The sequence below is a fragment of the Bufo gargarizans genome, chromosome 6 (assembly GCF_014858855.1).
Source record: "Bufo gargarizans isolate SCDJY-AF-19 chromosome 6, ASM1485885v1, whole genome shotgun sequence".
NCBI classification, from domain to species: domain Eukaryota; kingdom Metazoa; phylum Chordata; class Amphibia; order Anura; family Bufonidae; genus Bufo; species Bufo gargarizans.
The window spans coordinates 7,396,239-7,415,019 of record NC_058085.1 but is presented as its reverse complement, the minus strand read 5'-3'; the positions used below and the strand labels follow the sequence as shown (position 1 = coordinate 7,415,019).

General features: G+C 47.5%; 1 protein-coding gene across 5 annotated transcripts in view; it reads left to right on the top strand.

The window, feature by feature from the left end:
- Nucleotides 1-13,616: 13,616 nt before the first annotated feature.
- BPTF (bromodomain PHD finger transcription factor) overlaps nucleotides 13,617-18,781 on the top strand; it is a 32,343-nt gene continuing 27,178 nt past the window's right edge. For 4 of the 5 annotated variants that reach the window (XM_044297714.1, XM_044297717.1, XM_044297715.1 and 1 more), the window contains exons 1-2: nucleotides 13,618-14,275; nucleotides 16,030-16,852. In XM_044297714.1, coding sequence (XP_044153649.1) covers nucleotides 13,840-14,275; nucleotides 16,030-16,852 — 1,259 coding nt within the window. In that variant the 5' untranslated portion in view covers nucleotides 13,618-13,839. Of the gene's footprint in view, nucleotides 14,276-16,029; nucleotides 16,853-18,781 lie in introns of all 5 variants that reach the window. The other variant, XM_044297713.1, reaches the window with a different exon arrangement.

Here is an 18,781-nt window from a genome sequence, read left to right as displayed (position 1 = left end):
AGTGCGAGACCAGCGACGGCAGAGGAGGATATGAGGGGGCAGAGGAGGATATGAGGGGGCAGAGGAGGATAAGAGGGGGCAGAGGAGGATATGAGGGAGCAGAGGTGGATATGAGGAGCAGAGGTGGATATGAGGAGCAGAGGTGGATATGAGGAGCAGAAGTGGATATTAGGGGGCAGAGGAGGATATGAGGAGGATAAGAGGAGGCAGAGGAGGATATGAGGGGGCAGAGGAGGATAAGAGGGGGCAGAGGAGGATATGAGGGGGCAGAGGTGGATATGAGGAGGATAAGAGGCGGCAGAGGAGGATATGAGGAGCAGAAGTGGATATTAGGGGGCAGAGGAGGATAAGAGGGAGCAGAGGAGGATATGAGGGAGCAGAGGTGGATATGAGAAGGATAAGAGGAGGATATCAGGGGGCAGAGGAGGATATGAGGGGGCAGAGGAGGATAAGAGGGAGCAGAGGTGGATATGAGGAGGATATGAGGGAGCAGAGGTGGATATGAGGAGGATAAGAGGAGGATATCAGGGGGCAGAGGAGGATATGAGGGGGCAGAGGAGGATAAGAGGGAGCAGAGGTGGATATGAGGAGGATATGAGGGAGCAGAGGTGGATATGAGGAGGATAAGAGGAGGCAGAGGAGGATATCAGGGGGCAGAGGAGGATATGAGGGGGCAGAGGTGGATATGAGTGGGCAGAGGAGGATATGAGGAGCAGAAGTGGATATTAGGGGGCAGAGGAGGATAAGAGGGAGCAGAGGTGGATATGAGAAGGATATGAGGGAGCAGAGGTGGATATGAGGAGGATAAGAGGAGGATGAGAGGGGGCAGAGGAGGATATGAGGGGGCAGAGAAGGATGAGAGGGGGCAGAGGAGGATATGAGGGGGCAGAGGAGGATAAGAGGGGGCAGAGGAGGATAAGAGGGGGCAGAGGAGGATAAGAGGGGGCAGAGGAGGATAAGAGGGGGCAGAGGAGGATATGAGGGGGCAAAGGAGGATATGAGGGGGCAAAGGAGGATATGAGGAGCAGAGGAGAATATGAGGGGGCAAAGGAGGATATGAGGAGCAGAGTAGGATATTAGGGGGCAGAGGAGGATATGAGGGGGCAGAGGAGGATAAGAGGGGGCAGAGGAGGATATGAGGGGGCAAAGGAGGATATGAGGAGCAGAGGAGAATATGAGGGGGCAAAGGAGGATATGAGGAGCAGAGTAGGATATTAGGGGGCAGAGGAGGATATGAGGGGGCAGAGGAGGATATTAGGGGGCAGAGGAGTATATTAGGGGGCAGAGGAGGATATTAGGGGGCAGAGGAGGATATAAGGGACAGAGAGGTCGCACTGATACTGTACAGGGGGTGTTATACTGTACAGGAGGTGTTATAGTGTACAGGGGGTGTTATAGTGTACAGGGGGTGTTATAGTGTACAGGGAGTGTTATACTGTACAGGGGGTGTTATACTGTACAGAGGGTGTTATACTGTACAGGGGGTGTTATACTGTACAGAGGGTGTTATAGTGTACAGGGGGTGTTATACAGTACAGGGGGTGTTATACTGTACAGAGGGTGTTATACTGAACAGGGGGTGTTATACAGTACAGGGGGTGTTATACTGTACAGCGGGTGTTATACTGTACAGGGAGTGTTATACTGTACAGGGGGTGTTATACTGTACATAGAGTGTTATACAGTACAGGGGGTGTTATACAGTACAGGGGGTGTTATACAGTACAGGGGGTGTTATAAAGTACAGGGGGTTTTATGCTGTACAGGGAGTGTTATGTACAGGGGGTGTTATACAGTACAGGGGGTTTTATACTGTACAGGGGGTGTTATATTGTACAGGGAGTGTTATGTACAGGGGGTGTTATACAGTACAGGGGGTGTTATACTGAACAGGGGGTGTTATGCTGTACAGGGAGTGTTATGTACAGGGGGTGTTATACAGTACAGGGGGTGTTATACAGTACAGGGGGTGTTATACTGTACAGGGAGTGTTATGTACAGGGGGTGTTATACAGTACAGGGGGTTTTATACTGTACAGGGGGTGTTATACTGTACAGGGAGTGTTATGTACAGGGGGTGTTATACAGTACAGGGGGTGTTATACTGTACAGGGGGTGTTATACAGTACAGGGAGTGTTATACTGTACAGGGGGTGTTATACTGTACAGGGGGTGTTATACTGTACAGGGAATGTTATACTGTACAGGGGGTGTTATAGTGTACAGGGAGTGTTATACTGTACAGGGGGTGTTATTCTGTACAGGGGGTGTTATACTGTACAGGGGGTGTTATACTGTACATAGTGTTATATTGTACAGGGGGTGTTATAGTGTACAGGGAGTGTTATACTGTACAGGGGGTGTTATATTGTACAGGGGGTGTTATAGTGTACAGGGGGTGTTATAGTGTACAGGGAGTGTTATAGTGTACAGGGGGTGTTATAGTGTACAGGGGGTGTTATAGTGTACAGGGAGTGTTATAGTGTACAGGGGGTGTTATTATGTACAGGGGGTGTTATAGTGTACAGGGAATGTTATACTGTACAGGGGGTGTTATAGTGTACAGGGGGTGTTATACAGTACAGGGAGTGTTATACTGTACAGGGTGTGTTATAGTGTACAGGGTGTGTTATACTGTACAGGGGGTGTTATAGTGTACAGGGGGTGTTATACTGTACAGGGGGTGTTATAGTGTACAGGGGGTGTTATACTGTACAGGGGGTGTTATAGTGTACAGGGGGTGTTATTATGTACAGGGAGTGTTATCCTGTACAGGGTGTGTTATACTATACAGGGGGTGTTATACTGAACAGGGGGTGTTATACAGTACAGGGGGTGTTATACTGTACAGGGGGTGTTATAGTGTACAGGGGGTGTTATAGTGTACAGGGAGTGTTATACTGTACAGGGTGTGTTATAGTGTACAGGGGGTGTTATACTGTACAGGGGGTGTTATAGTGTACAGGGGGTGTTATACTGTACAGGGTGTGTTATAGTGTACAGGGGGTGTTATACTGTACAGGGTGTGTTATACTGTACAGGGGGTGTTATACTGTACAGGGAGTGTTATAGTGTACAGAGAGTGTTATACTGTACAGGGGGTGTTATACTGTACAGGGAGTGTTATACTGTACATAGAGTGTTATACTGTACAGGGGGTGTTATCCTGTACAGGGGGTGTTATAGTGTACAGGGGGTGTTATTATGTACAGGGAGTGTTATACTGTACAGGGGGTGTTATACTGTACAGGGGGTGTTATAGTGTACAGGGGGTGTTATAGTGTACAGGGGGTGTTATACTGTACAGGGGATGTTATACTGTACAGGGGGTGTTATACTGTACAGGGAGTGTTATACTGTACAGGGGGTGTTATACTGTACAGGGGGGTGTTATACTGTACGGGGGGTGTTATACTGTACGGGGGGTGTTATAGTGTACGGGGGGTGTTATACTGTACAGGGGGTGTTATAGTGTACAGGGGGTGTTATACTGTACAGGGGGTGTTATTATGTACAGGGGGTGTTATACTGTACAGGGGGTGTTATAGTGTACAGAGAGTGTTATACTGTACAGGGGGTGTTATAGTGTACAGAGAGTGTTATACTGTACAGAGGGTGTTATAGTGTACAGGGAGTGTTATACTGTACATAGAGTGTTATACTGTACAGGGGGTGTTATCCTGTACAGGGGGTGTTATACTGTACAGGGAGTGTTATACTGTACAGGGGGTGTTATACTGTACAGGGGGTGTTATTATGTACAGGGAGTGTTATACTGTACAGGGGGTGTTATAGTGTACAGGGGGTGTTATAGTGTACAGGGAGTGTTATACTGTACAGGGGGTGTTATACAGTACAGGGGGTGTTATACTGTACAGGGGGTGTTATACTGTACAGGGGATGTTATAGTGTACAGGGGGTGTTATACTGTACAGAGGGTGTTATAGTGTACAGGGAGTGTTATACTGTACAGAGGGTGTTATAGTGTACAGGGAGTGTTATACTGTACAGGGGGTGTTATACTGTACAGGGTGTGTTATACTGTACAGAGGGTGTTATAGTGTACAGGGAGTGTTATACTGTACAGAGGGTGTTATAGTGTACAGGGAGTGTTATACTGTACAGGGGGTGTTATACTGTACAGGGTGTGTTATACTGTACAGAGGGTGTTATAGTGTACAGGGAGTGTTATACTGTACAGAGGGTGTTATACTGTACAGAGGGTGTTATACTGTACAGGGTGTGTTATACTGTACAGAGGGTGTTATAGTGTACAGGGAGTGTTATACTGTACAGAGGGTGTTATACTGTACAGAGGGTGTTATACTGTACAGGGTGTGTTATACTGTACAGAGGGTGTTATAGTGTACAGGGAGTGTTATACTGTACAGGGGGTGTTATACTGTACAGAGGGTGTTATAGTGTACAGGGAGTGTTATAGTGTACAGGGGGTGTTATACTGAACAGGGGGTGTTATACAGTACAGGGAGTGTTATACTGTACAGGGGGTGTTATACTGTACAGAGGGTGTTATACTGTACAGGGGGTGTTATACTGTACAGAGGGTGTTATAGTGTACAGGGAGTGTTATACTGTACAGAGGGTGTTATACTGTACAGAGGGTGTTATACTGTACAGGGTGTGTTATACTGTACAGAGGGTGTTATAGTGTACAGGGAGTGTTATACTGTACATAGAGTGTTATACTGTACAGGGGGTGTTATACTGTACAGAGGGTGTTATAGTGTACAGGGTAGGAGTGTTATAGTGTACAGGGGGTGTTATAGTGTACAGGGGGTGTTATACTGAACAGGGGGTGTTATACAGTACAGGGAGTGTTATACTGTACAGAGGGTGTTATACTGTACAGGGAGTGTTATACTGTACAGAGGGTGTTATACTGTACAGGGTGTGTTATACTGTACAGAGAGTGTTATACTGTACATAGAGTGTTATACTGTACAGGGGGTGTTATACTGTACAGAGGGTGTTATAGTGTACAGGGGGTGTTATACTGTACAGGGGGTGTTATAGTGTACAGGGGGTGTTATACTGTACAGAGGGTGTTATAGTGTACAGAGGGTGTTATACTGTACAGGGAGTGTTATACTGTACAGAGGGTGTTATACTGTACAGGGTGTGTTATACTGTACAGAGAGTGTTATACTGTACATAGAGTGTTATACTGTACAGGGGGTGTTATACTGTACAGAGGGTGTTATAGTGTACAGGGGGTGTTATACAGTACAGGGGGTGTTATACTGTACAGAGGGTGTTATACTGAACAGGGGGTGTTATACAGTACAGGGGGTGTTATACTGTACAGGGAGTGTTATACTGTACAGGGGGTGTTATACTGTACATAGAGTGTTATACTATACAGGGGGTGTTATACTGAACAGGGGGTGTTATACTGTACAGGGGGTGTTATACTGTACAGGGAGTGTTATACAGTACAGGGGGTGTTATACAGTACAGGGGGTGTTATACTGTACAGGGAGTGTTATGTACAGGGGGTGTTATACAGTACAGGGGGTGTTATACAGTACAGGGGGTGTTATACTGAACAGGGGGTGTTATACTGTACAGGGAGTGTTATGTACAGGGGGTGTTATACAGTACAGGGGGTGTTATACTGTACAGGGAGTGTTATGTACAGGGGGTGTTATACAGTAAAGGGGGTGTTATACAGTACAGGGGGTGTTATACTGTACAGGGAGTGTTATGTACAGGGGGTGTTATACAGTACAGGGGGTGTTATACTGTACAGGGAGTGTTATGTACAGGGGGTGTTATAGTGTTTTGCAGCCCATAGACTTCTATTATGACAGAATGAATAACAGAATGCCTCTAAAGGCATTTCGTTATGGAATTGCGTTATGGTCCGTGGTAACGGAATCCATAACGCAATTCACCTTTTACCAGTTAACGAAGCGTGAACGAATTTAATAACCTAAAATTGGCTCATCTCTAAGGCCTCCTGCACACGACTGTAGGTGTCCCGTGCCCGTTCTGCGGACCGCATTTGCAGATCTGCAATACAAGGGTGCCGTTCCGTGGGCATTCCGGATCACGGATGTGGACCCATTCATTTCAATAGGTCCGCAAATCCGGAGATGCGGAACGGAAGCACGGAACGGAACCCTACGGAGTGCTTCCGTGGGGTTTCGTCCCATACTTCCGTTCTGCAAAAACATAGAACGTGTCCTATCTTTTTGCGGAACGGCCGGATCGCGGACCCATTAAAGTGAATGGGTCTGCGATCCGCTGCAGCTGCCCCACGGTCGGTGTTCAAGCATTGCAGCCCACATTTTGTGTGCAGGAGGCCTAATCATAATGTTCAGGGAGTATTATAATATATATCACACAGCCTATACATTACACGGGATATTTTCAGGTGTTCTCGGGGTCCCCCCGATTATTACACCCTGTATACATTACACAGGATATTTTCAGGGGCTCTCGGGGTCCCCCTGATTATTACACCCTGTATACATTATATAGTATATTTTGGGGTGTTCTCGGGGTCCCCTCTGATTATTACACCCTGTATACATTATACAGGATATTTTCAGGGGCTCTCAGGCTCCCCCTGATTATTACACCCTGTATACATTATACAGGATATTTTCGGGTGTGCTCGGGGTCCCCCTGATTATTACACCCTGTATACATTACATAGGATATTTTGGGGTGTTCTCGGGGTCTCCCTGATTATTACACTCTGTATACATTATACAGGATATTTTGGGGTGTTCTCGGGGTCCCCCTGATTATTACACCCTGTATACATTATACAGGATATTTTGGGGTGTTCTCGGGGTCCCCCTGATTATTACACCCTGTATACATTATATAGGATATTTTCGGGTGTTCTCGGGGTCCCCCCTGATTATTACACCCTGTATACATTACACAGGATATTTTCGGGTGTCCCCCCGATTATTACACCCTGTATACATTATACAGGATATTCTCGGGTGTTCTTGGGGTCTCCCTGATTATTACACCCTGTATACATTATACAGGATATTTTCGGGTGTTCTCGGGGTCCCCTCTGATTATTACACCCTGTATACATTATACAGGATATTTTTGAGTGTTCTTGGGGTCCCCCTGATTATTACACCCTGTATACATTATACAGGATATTTTGGGGTGTTCTTGGGGTCCCCCTTGATTATTACACCCTGTATACATTACACAGGATATTTTCGGGTGTTCTCGGGGTCCCTCCTGATTATTACACCCTGTATACATTACACAGGATATTTTCGGGTGTTCTCGGGGTCCTCCCGATTATTACACCCTGTATACATTATACAGGATATTTTGGGGTGTTCTTGGGGTCCCCCTTGATTATTACACCCTGTATACATTACACAAGATATTTCCGGGTGTTCTTGGGGTCCTCCCTGATTATTACACCCTGTATACATTATACAGGATATTTTGGGGTGTTCTCGGGGTCCCCCTCTGATTATTACACCCTGTATACATTATACAGGATATTTTGGGGTGTTCTCGGGGTCCCCCCGATTATTACACCCTGTATACATTACACAGGATATTTCCGGGTGTTCTTGGGGTCCTCCCTGATTATTACACCCTGTATACATTATACAGGATATTTTGGGGTGTTCTCGGGGTCCCCCCGATTACTACACCCTGTATACATTATATAGTATATTTTGGGGTATTCTCGGGGTCCCCCCGATTATTACACCCTGTATACATTACTCAGGATATTTTGGGGTGTTCTCGGGGTCCCGTCTGATTATTACACCCTGTATACATTATACAGGATATTTTGGGGTGTTCTCGGGGTCCCCCTCTGATTATTACACCCTGTATACATTATACAGGATATTTTGGGGTGTTCTCGGGGTCCCGTCTCATTATTACACCCTGTATACATTATACAGGATATTTTGGGGTGTTCTCGGGGTCCCGTCTGATTATTACACCCTGTATACATTATACAGGATATTTTGGGGTGTTCTCGGGGTCCCCCTCTGATTATTACACCCTGTATACATTATACAGGATATTTTGGGGTGTTCTCGGGGTCCCCCCGATTATTACACCCTGTATACATTATATAGTATATTTTGGGGTATTCTCGGGGTCCCCCCGATTATTACACCCTGTATACATTACTCAGGATATTTTGGGGTGTTCTCGGGGTCCCGTCTGATTATTACACCCTGTATACATTATACAGGATATTTTGGGGTGTTCTCGGGGTCCCCCTCTGATTATTACACCCTGTATACATTATACAGGATATTTTGGGGTGTTCTCGGGGTCCCGTCTGATTATTACACCCTGTATACATTATACAGGATATTTTGGGGTGTTCTCGGGGTCCCCCTCTGATTATTACACCCTGTATACATTATACAGGATATTTTGGGGTGTTCTCGGGGTCCCGTCTGATTATTACACCCTGTATACATTATACAGGATATTTTTGGGTGTTCTCGGGGTCCCGTCTGATTATTACACCCTGTATACATTATACAGGATATTTTGGGGTGTTCTCGGGGTCCCCTCTGATTATTACACCCTGTATACATTATATAGAATATTTTTGGGTGTTCTCGGTGTCCCCCCTGAATATTACACCCTGTATACATTATACAGGATATTTTGGGGTGTTCTCGGGGTCCCCTCTGATTATTACACCCTGTATACATTATATAGAATATTTTTGGGTGTTCTCGGTGTCCCCCCTGAATATTACACCCTGTATACATTATACAGGATATTTTGGGGTGTTCTCGGGGTCCCCTCTGATTATTACACCCTGTATACATTATATAGAATATTTTTGGGTGTTCTCGGTGTCCCCCCTGAATATTACACCCTGTATACATTATACAGGATATTTGGGGTGTTCTCGGGGTCCCCCTGATTATTACACCCTGTATACATTATATAGGATATTTTAGGGTGTTCTCGGGGTCCCCCTGATTATTACACCCTGTATACATTATACAGGATATTTTGGGGGTATTCCCGGGGTCCCCCCTGATTATTACACCCTGTATACATTATACAGGATATTTTGGGGTGTTCTCGGGGTCCCCCTCTGATTATTACACCCTGTATACATTATACAGGATATTTTGGGGTGTTCTCGGGGTCCCGTCTCATTATTACACCCTGTATACATTATACAGGATATTTTGGGGTGTTCTCGGGGTCCCCCTCTGATTATTACACCCTGTATACATTATACAGGATATTTTGGGGTGTTCTCGGGGTCCCGTCTGATTATTACACCCTGTATACATTATACAGGATATTTTGGGGTGTTCTCGGGGTCCCCCTCTGATTATTACACCCTGTATACATTATACAGGATATTTTGGGGTGTTCTCGGGGTCCCGTCTGATTATTACACCCTGTATACATTATACAGGATATTTTTGGGTGTTCTCGGTGTCCCCCCTGAATATTACACCCTGTATACATTATACAGGATATTTTGGGGTGTTCTCGGGGTCCCCTCTGATTATTACACCCTGTATACATTATATAGAATATTTTTGGATGTTCTCGGTGTCCCCCCTGAATATTACACCCTGTATACATTATACAGGATATTTTGGGGTGTTCTCGGGGTCCCCTCTGATTATTACACCCTGTATACATTATATAGAATATTTTTGGGTGTTCTCGGTGTCCCCCCTGAATATTACACCCTGTATACATTATACAGGATATTTTGGGGTGTTCTCGGGGTCCCCCTGATTATTACACCCTGTATACATTATATAGGATATTTTCGGGTGTTCTCGGGGTCCCCCTGATTATTACACCCTGTATACATTATACAGGATATTTTGGGGGTATTCCCGGGGTCCCCCCTGATTATTACACCCTGTATACATTATACAGGATATTTTGGGGTGTTCTCGGGGTCCCCCTCTGATTATTACACCCTGTATACATTATACAGGATATTTTGGGGTGTTCTCGGGGTCCCGTCTGATTATTACACCCTGTATACATTATACAGGATATTTTGGGGTGTTCTCGGGGTCCCCCTGATTATTACACCCTGTATACATTATATAGGATATTTTCGGGTGTTCTCGGGGTCCCCCCTGATTATTACACCCTGTATACATTACACAGGATATTTTCGGGTGTCCCCCCGATTATTACACCCTGTATACATTATACAGGATATTTTCGGGTGTTCTTGGGGTCTCCCTGATTATTACACCCTGTATACATTATACAGGATATTTTTGAGTGTTCTTGGGGTCCCCCTGATTATTACACCCTGTATACATTATACAGGATATTTTGGGGTGTTCTTGGGGTCCCCCTTGATTATTACACCCTGTATACATTACACAGGATATTTTCGGGTGTTCTCGGGGTCCCTCCTGATTATTACACCCTGTATACATTACACAGGATATTTTCTGGTGTTCTCGGGGTCCTCCCGATTATTACACCCTGTATACATTATACAGGATATTTTGGGGTGTTCTTGGGGTCCCCCTTGATTATTACACCCTGTATACATTACACAGGATATTTCCGGGTGTTCTTGGGGTCCTCCCTGATTATTACACCCTGTATACATTATACAGGATATTTTGGGGTGTTCTCGGGGTCCCCCCGATTATTACACCCTGTATACATTATATAGTATATTTTGGGGTATTCTCGGGGTCCCTCCGATTATTACACCCTGTATACATTACTCAGGATATTTTGGGGTGTTCTCGGGGCCCCGTCTGATTATTACACCCTGTATACATTATACAGGATATTTTGGGGTGTTCTCGGGGTCCCCCTCTGATTATTACACCCTGTATACATTATACAGGATATTTTGGGGTGTTCTCGGGGTCCCGTCTCATTATTACACCCTGTATACATTATACAGGATATTTTGGGGTGTTCTCGGGGTCCCCCTCTGATTATTACACCCTGTATACATTATACAGGATATTTTGGGGTGTTCTCGGGGTCCCGTCTGATTATTACACCCTGTATACATTATACAGGATATTTTGGGGTGTTCTCGGGGTCCCCCTCTGATTATTACACCCTGTATACATTATACAGGATATTTTGGGGTGTTCTCGGGGTCCCGTCTGATTATTACACCCTGTATACATTATACAGGATATTTTTGGGTATTCTCGGTGTCCCCCCTGAATATTACACCCTGTATACATTATACAGGATATTTTGGGGTGTTCTCGGGGTCCCCCTGATTATTACACCCTGTATACATTATATAGGATATTTTCGGGTGTTCTCGGGGTCCCCCTAATTACACCCTGTATACATTATACAGGATATTTGGGGGTGTTCTCGGGGTCCCCCTGATTATTACACCCTGTATACATTATACAGGATATTTTGGGGTGTTCTCGGGGTCCCCCCGATTATTACACCCTGTATACATTATATAGGATATTTTGGGGTGTTCTCGGGGTCCCCCCCGATTATTACACCCTGTATACATTACACAGGATATTTTGGGGTGTTCTCGGGGTCCCTCCGATTATTACACCCTGTATACATTATATTTTCGGGTGTTCTTGGGGACCCCTGATTATTACACCCTGTATACATTATATAGGATATTTTGGGGTGTTCTCGGGGTCCCCCTGATTATTACACCCTGTATACATTATATAGGATATTTTGGGGTGTTCTCGGGGTCCCGTCTCATTATTACACCCTGTATACATTATACAGGATATTTTGGGGTGTTCTCGGGGTCCCCCTGATTATTACACCCTGTATACATTATACAGGATATTTCGGGGTGTTCTCAGGGTCCCCCCCGATTATTACACCCTGTATACATTACACAGGATATTTTCGGGTGTCCCCCCGATTATTACACCCTGTATACATTATACAGGATATTTTCGGGTGTTCTCGGGGTCCCTCCTGATTATTACACCCTGTATACATTATATTTTCGGGTGTTCTCGGGGTTCCCCCGATTATTACACCCTGTATACATTATATTTTCGGGTGTTCTCGGGGTCCCTCCTGATTATTACACCCTGTATACATTATACAGGATATTTTGGGGTGTTCTCGGGGTCCCCCTCTGATTATTACACCCTGTATACATTATACAGGATATTTTGGGGTGTTCTCGGGGTCCCGTCTCATTATTACACCCTGTATACATTATACAGGATATTTTGGGGTGTTCTCGGGGTCCCGTCTGATTATTACACCCTGTATACATTATACAGGATATTTTGGGGTGTTCTCGGGGTCCCCCTCTGATTATTACACCCTGTATACATTATACAGGATATTTTGGGGTGTTCTCTGGGTCCCGTCTCATTATTACACCCTGTATACATTATACAGGATATTTTGGGGTGTTCTCGGGGTCCCCCTCTGATTATTACACCCTGTATACATTATACAGGATATTTTGGGGTGTTCTCGGGGTCCCCCTCTGATTATTACACCCTGTATACATTATACAGGATATTTTGGGGTGTTCTCGGGGTCCCCCTCTGATTATTACACCCTGTATACATTATACAGGATATTTTGGGGTGTTCTCGGGGTCCCGTCTGATTATTACACCCTGTATACATTATACAGGATATTTTCGGGTGTTCTCGGTGTCCCCCTGAATATTACACCCTGTATACATTATACAGGATATTTTGGGGTGTTCTCGGGGTCCCCCTGATTATTACACCCTGTATACATTATATAGGATATTTTCGGGTGTTCTCAGGGGTCCCCCTGATTATTACACCCTGTATACATTATACAGGATATTTTGGGGGTATTCCCGGGGTCCCCCCTGATTATTACACCCTGTATACATTATACAGGATATTTTCGGGTGTTCTCGGGGTCCCCCTGATTATTACACCCTGTATACATTATACAGGATATTTTGGTGTTCTCTCGGGGTCCCCCTGATTATTACACCCTGTATACATTATACAGGATATTTTGGTGTTCTCTCGGGGTCCCCCTGATTATTACACCCTGTATACATTATACAGGATATTTTGGTGTTCTCTCGGGGTCCCCCCTGATTATTACACCCTGTATACATTACACAGGATATTTTCGGGTGTCCCCCCGATTATTACACCCTGTATACATTATACAGGATATTTTCGGGTGTTCTCGGGGTCCCCCTGATTATTACACCCTGTATACATTATACAGGATATTTTCGGGTGTTCTCGGGGTTCCCCCGATTATTACACCCTGTATACATTATATTTTCGGGTGTTCTCGGGGTCCCTCCTGATTATTACACTCTGTATACATTATACAGGATATTTTCGGGTGTTCTCGGGGTCCCCTCTGATTATTACACCCTGTATACATTATACAGGATATTTTCGGGTGTTCTCGGGGTCCCCCTGATTATTACACCCTGTATACATTATACAGGATATTTTCGGGTGTTCTCGGGGTCCCCCCTGATTATTACACTGTATTCATTATACAGGATATTTTCGGGTGTCCCCCCGATTATTACACCCTGTATACATTATATTTTCGGGTGCTCTCCCCTAGACCACAGTCTGAGTGGCGCTGCAGTTCCAGGTGTCGCCGCCAGGCGGAGCTCCCGTCGCATTCCGGCCGTCACGTGACTCAGGCCTGGCTCTTCCAGTCGAGGGAGAGGGCAAGATGGCTGCCGCGGCGGATCCGGAGCCGAGCGCCGCCACCTGTGACTGACCGCGCCGTGTGTGCCGGGTGCCGCCCCTCTCTCCGGGATCCCGCCGCCAGCAGCGCCCGTTCTCCGGCTTCCCCCCTCGGGCCGCCCTCCGGAATCCTCTCAGCTCCAGAGGCCTCAGCATGAGGGGGCGGCGAGGCAGGCCGCCCAAGACCCCATCCCTGCCGCCCGCCGACATCCCCCCGGGCCCCACGGCCGGACTCCGCTCCAGACTACGGGGCATCAGCAGCCGCGGCCGCTGGGCTCTGCATGGGGACGGCAGCGGCTCCCCCCCTCCCCGGGGCCGCCGGAGGAGGGGCGGGCTGGGCGGCCGGGGCAGGAGAGGCCGAGGAGGCAGGCCGGGCGCGGGCCGGACCCCCAGCAAGGTGGTCTACGACGACCACGAGAGCGACGACGAGCCCGAGGAGCGACGCGACGACGAGGACATAGAAGAGACCGACGACATCGATGACGACGATTATCGACAGGACGTGGACGAGGAGATCGATGACGACGACGCCAGTTACTGCACGGACAGCAGCTTCAGGAGCCACAGCACCTACAGCAGCAGCACCCCTGGTGAGCGCCACCTACCGGCCGGGGACCCTGAGGGCAAGGGGGAGCCTGGGAGACACAGCGCGAGAGCGCCCCCAGCGGCCGGAGCCGCAACTGCAGCCCTCAGCACGAGGAGCAGGAGAATAATAATACTGCCCCTCAACACGAGGAGCAGGAGAATAATAATAATACTGCCCCTCACCCGGAGGAGAGTAATAATAATAATAATACTGCAGCCCTCAACACGAGGAGCAGGAGAATAATAATAATACTGCCCCTCACCCGGAGGAGAGTAATAATAATACTGCCCCTCAACACGAGGAGCAGGAGAATAATAATACTACTGCCCCTCACCCGGAGGAGAGTAACAATAATACTGCCCCTCGTCTGGAGGAGAGTAATAATAATACTGCCCCTCACCCGGAGGAGAGTAACAATAATACTGCCCCTCACCCGGAGGAGAGTAATAATAATAATACTGCAGCCCTCAACACGAGGAGCAGGAGAATAATAATACTACTGCCCCTCACCCGGAGGAGAGTAACAATAATACTGCCCCTCGTCTGGAGGAGAGTAATAATAATACGGCCCCTCATTTGGAGGAGAGTAACAATAATACGGCCCCTCACCCGGAGGAGAGTAACAATAATAATAATACTGCCCCTCAACTGGAGGAGAGTAACAATAATACGGCCCCTCATTTGGAGGAGAGTAACAATAATACGGCCCCTCACCCGGAGGAGAGTAACAATAATAATAATACTGCCCCTCACCCGGAGGAGAGTAACAATAATACTGCCCCTCACCTGGAGGAGAGTAATAATAATACTATTACTGCCCCTCGTCTGGAGGAGAGTAACAATAATACTATTACTGCCCCTCGTCTGGAGGAGAGTAACAATAATACTATTACTGCCCCTCGTCTGGAGGAGAGTAACAATAATACTATTACTGCCCCTCGTCTGGAGGAGAGTAACAATAATACTATTACTGTCCCTCGTCTGGCGGAGAGTAACAATAATAATATTACTGCCCCTCGTCTGGAGGAGAGTAACAATAGTAATAATAATAATAATACTGCCCCTCTCCTGGAGGAGAGTAACAATAATAATAATACTGCCCCTCACCTGGAGGAGAGTAATAATAATACTGCCCCTCACCTGGAGGAGAGTAATAATAATACTGCCCCTCACCTGGAGGAGAGTAACAATAATAATAATAATACTGCCCCTCACCTGGAGGAGAGTAACAATAATAATATTACTGCGCTCACCTGGAAGGGGGTAATAATACTATTACAGGCTGCAGATGCAGAGTTGGGACCATATCTTCTCCGATGTTCTGTATTTGGTTTGTTGTCGTCTCTTAGTGGAGCTTTGCTTCTTAAGATGACTGTAAAGGAGAAGCTCCTGAGCCTCGGGGCCGCAGAGGTGGAGGAGACTTGTACCCGGCGATGTCTCGTCCTGCACAGTCCTCCTTTCTTCTTTCCTCTTCCCTCTCTTGTCCTGTCTCTTCCTCCTTCTTTTCTTTCCACTCTGATCTCCTTCCTTTCCCTCATTTCCCTCTTACTTTGACTCTCCCGTCTTACTCGTCGTCCTCCTGATTCTTCCTCTCTCCTCGTCTATGTCTCCACCTCTTCCTTCCTCTTCCTCTTCCTGAGTGATTGCTGGTGGTCGGACCGACACTTTGCCAGCCTTAGAGATATGTGCGAGTCCTATCCTAGCGATATGCCCCCATTAACTCTTGTTCTCTTTTTGTGACTTCTCGTCTCTTTCCAGGAAGGAGAAAACCCCGAGTCCACCGACCTCGCTCTCCCATCTTTGAAGAGAAGGACGTGCCTCAGCTGGAGTTCCCCAAGTCCTCAGAAGACTTGCTGCTGCCGAGCGAGCACTTAATGAGCGTCATTGCCGTCTTCGAGGTGCTTAGGAACTTTGGGACGGTGCTGCGGCTTTCTCCCTTCCGCTTTGAGGACTTCTGCGCTGCCCTGGTGAGTCAGGAGCAGTGCACCCTGCTGGCGGAAACGCACATTGCCCTCCTTAAAGCTGTCCTGCGGGAGGAGGACACCTCCAATACTACCTTCGGGCCGGCCGACCTGAAGGACAGCGTCAATTCCACCTTGTACTTCATCGACGGCATGACGTGGCCGGAGGTCCTGCGCGTCTACTGCGAGAGTGATAAGGAATACCACCACGTGCTTCCATACCAGGAAATGGACGACTACCCCTACGGACCCATCGAGAGCAAGGTGCAGGTTCTGCTCTTCCTGGTGGACCAGTTCCTGACCACCAACATGGCCCGCGAGGAGTTAATGTCCGAAGGGGTGATTCAGTACGACGACCACTGCCGCGTCTGTCATAAACTGGGGGACCTGCTGTGCTGCGAGACGTGTTCGGCCGTCTACCACTTGGAGTGCGTGAAGCCTCCTCTGGAGGAGGTGCCGGAGGACGAGTGGCAGTGCGAAGTGTGCGTGGCCCACAAGGTGTCGGGCGTCAGTGACTGCATCGCCGAGATCCAAAAGAACAAGCCGTACATAAGGCACGAGCCCATCGGATACGACCGCCATCGCAGGAAGTACTGGTTCCTCAACAGACGCCTCATTATGTAAGTGCGTCCTGAAGAAGTCAAGATGGCTGCCTCCTGTCAGTGAATGGAACCCATTACTGCTACATCCAGAGGCTGACCATTGTAGCGGGCCCAGCATGAGGTCTGGAAAGGTTCTCAGCCCCTGGTTGGAAACAATGATGTTCCTATTCACTGACAGCAAGCAGCCTGTACAGCTGTAATGCTTCTAACAGCTGAGGGTCTGGTACAGTTGTTTCCAGTCTAGACAATCCTCTGTGATACATTGTAACAGACCTTCAGCAGCAGCATTGCACCGTTCTCTCCTGGTGGTTTAGTATGGAGCCCACCTTGGCATTTGTAAGGCGCTGCCCATGAGGGGCCCTTCTGTGGTGGCATTGTGTGCCAGGTTTACAAGCGTCGGGTCATTTCTGTATTTCCGTTTTATTGTCTGCACTGATACATGGTAACGATGCCTCAGATGTGATGAGGATTAATCCACGGCAGGTTAATACCCTGTTCCCATTGAATTGAGACCGGATGTTATGGGGGTCTCCCGACAGTCCCCCAATGTATCCTGCATTCTGTAAGGGAGGGGTCAGCGGCGCCGGCAGCAGCCACTTGTCTCCCCCTAGCCGAGCACCCCGACAACTAATGTGTATGGAGAAGAGGGGGGTCCCTGCTCAACGTGCGCCAGAACTCTGCCGCAATTTGTGCCAACGGGGTGTGGCTTATACGGCAGAGGCGTGGTCTGTTTGGAGGAGGTGGGATTTAAGAATGGTTATCATCAGGCATTAGACATTGTGGTAAATCTGGCGCAGCCTCTGGAGACTCCGTTCACAGCGGAAAACACGGGGTTTTTTTGTTTTGGTTTTCTTGTAACCCCTTTCCTAATATGGAAAAGAAGTGACATGCTGCTCTTGGGGGCTGTTTGGGAAGAGGCCTCCCTTCTGACCAGACCTACTCCCCTGGGCCCTTGCTCCTTAGCTCCTGCCTCACTTAAAGGGCTTCTGTCACCCCCAAAACACAATTTTTTGGGGGGGCTTGTTAAAATCCTTATTTAACGACTATTCCCTATATAGGGCTCTTACCTTTGTCTGTGGCTTCATTTCCTTAAAAGTCGATCTTTTAAAATATGCAAATCACTTCACTACCAGCAAGTAGGGCGTCTACTTGCTGGTAGCCCCGCAAAAAAACCGCCCCCTCGTCCTGTTGATTGACAGGGCCAGCCGCGATCTCCTCCTCAGCACTCCCTCAGTGCGCCTGCGCCGATGACGTCTTCTCTTTCGGTGATGACATCGGCGCAGACGCACTGAGGGAGTGCTGAGGAGGCGACCCTTCTTCTCTCAGAGCGCCTGCGCCGAATGAAGACAGGCGCAGGATTTGAAATGCTGACAGGGCAGCCGGAGGAGGAGGGCGATCGCTGGCCCCGTCAATCAGCAGGAGGAGGGGGCAGTTTTTTGCGGCTGCTACCAGCAAGTAGACGCCCTACTTGCTGGTAGTGAAGTGATTTGCATATTTTAAAAGATCGATTTTTAAGGAAATGAAGCCACAGACAAAGGTAAGAGCCCTATATAGGGAATAGTCGTTAAATAAGGATTTTAACAAGCCCCCCAAAAAAATAATTGTGTTTTGGGGGTGACAGAAGCCCTTTAAGTCCCTTGCAGTCAAAATCCGTATTACATAGCACAACGCCCCCTGGTGTTTAGTTACTTACATGGTATGGCTCCCCCTGGTGTTCAGTTACTTACACAGTATGGCTCCCCCTGGTGTTTGGTTACTTAGACAGTATGGCGCGCCCCCTGGTGTTTGGTTACTTAGACAGTATGGCGCGCCCCCTGGTGTTTGGTTACTTACACAGTATGGCGCGCCCCCAGGTGTTTGGTTACTTACACAGTATGGCGCGCCCCCAGGTGTTTGGTTACTTACACAGTATGGCGCGCCCCCAGGTGTTTGGTTACTTACACAGTA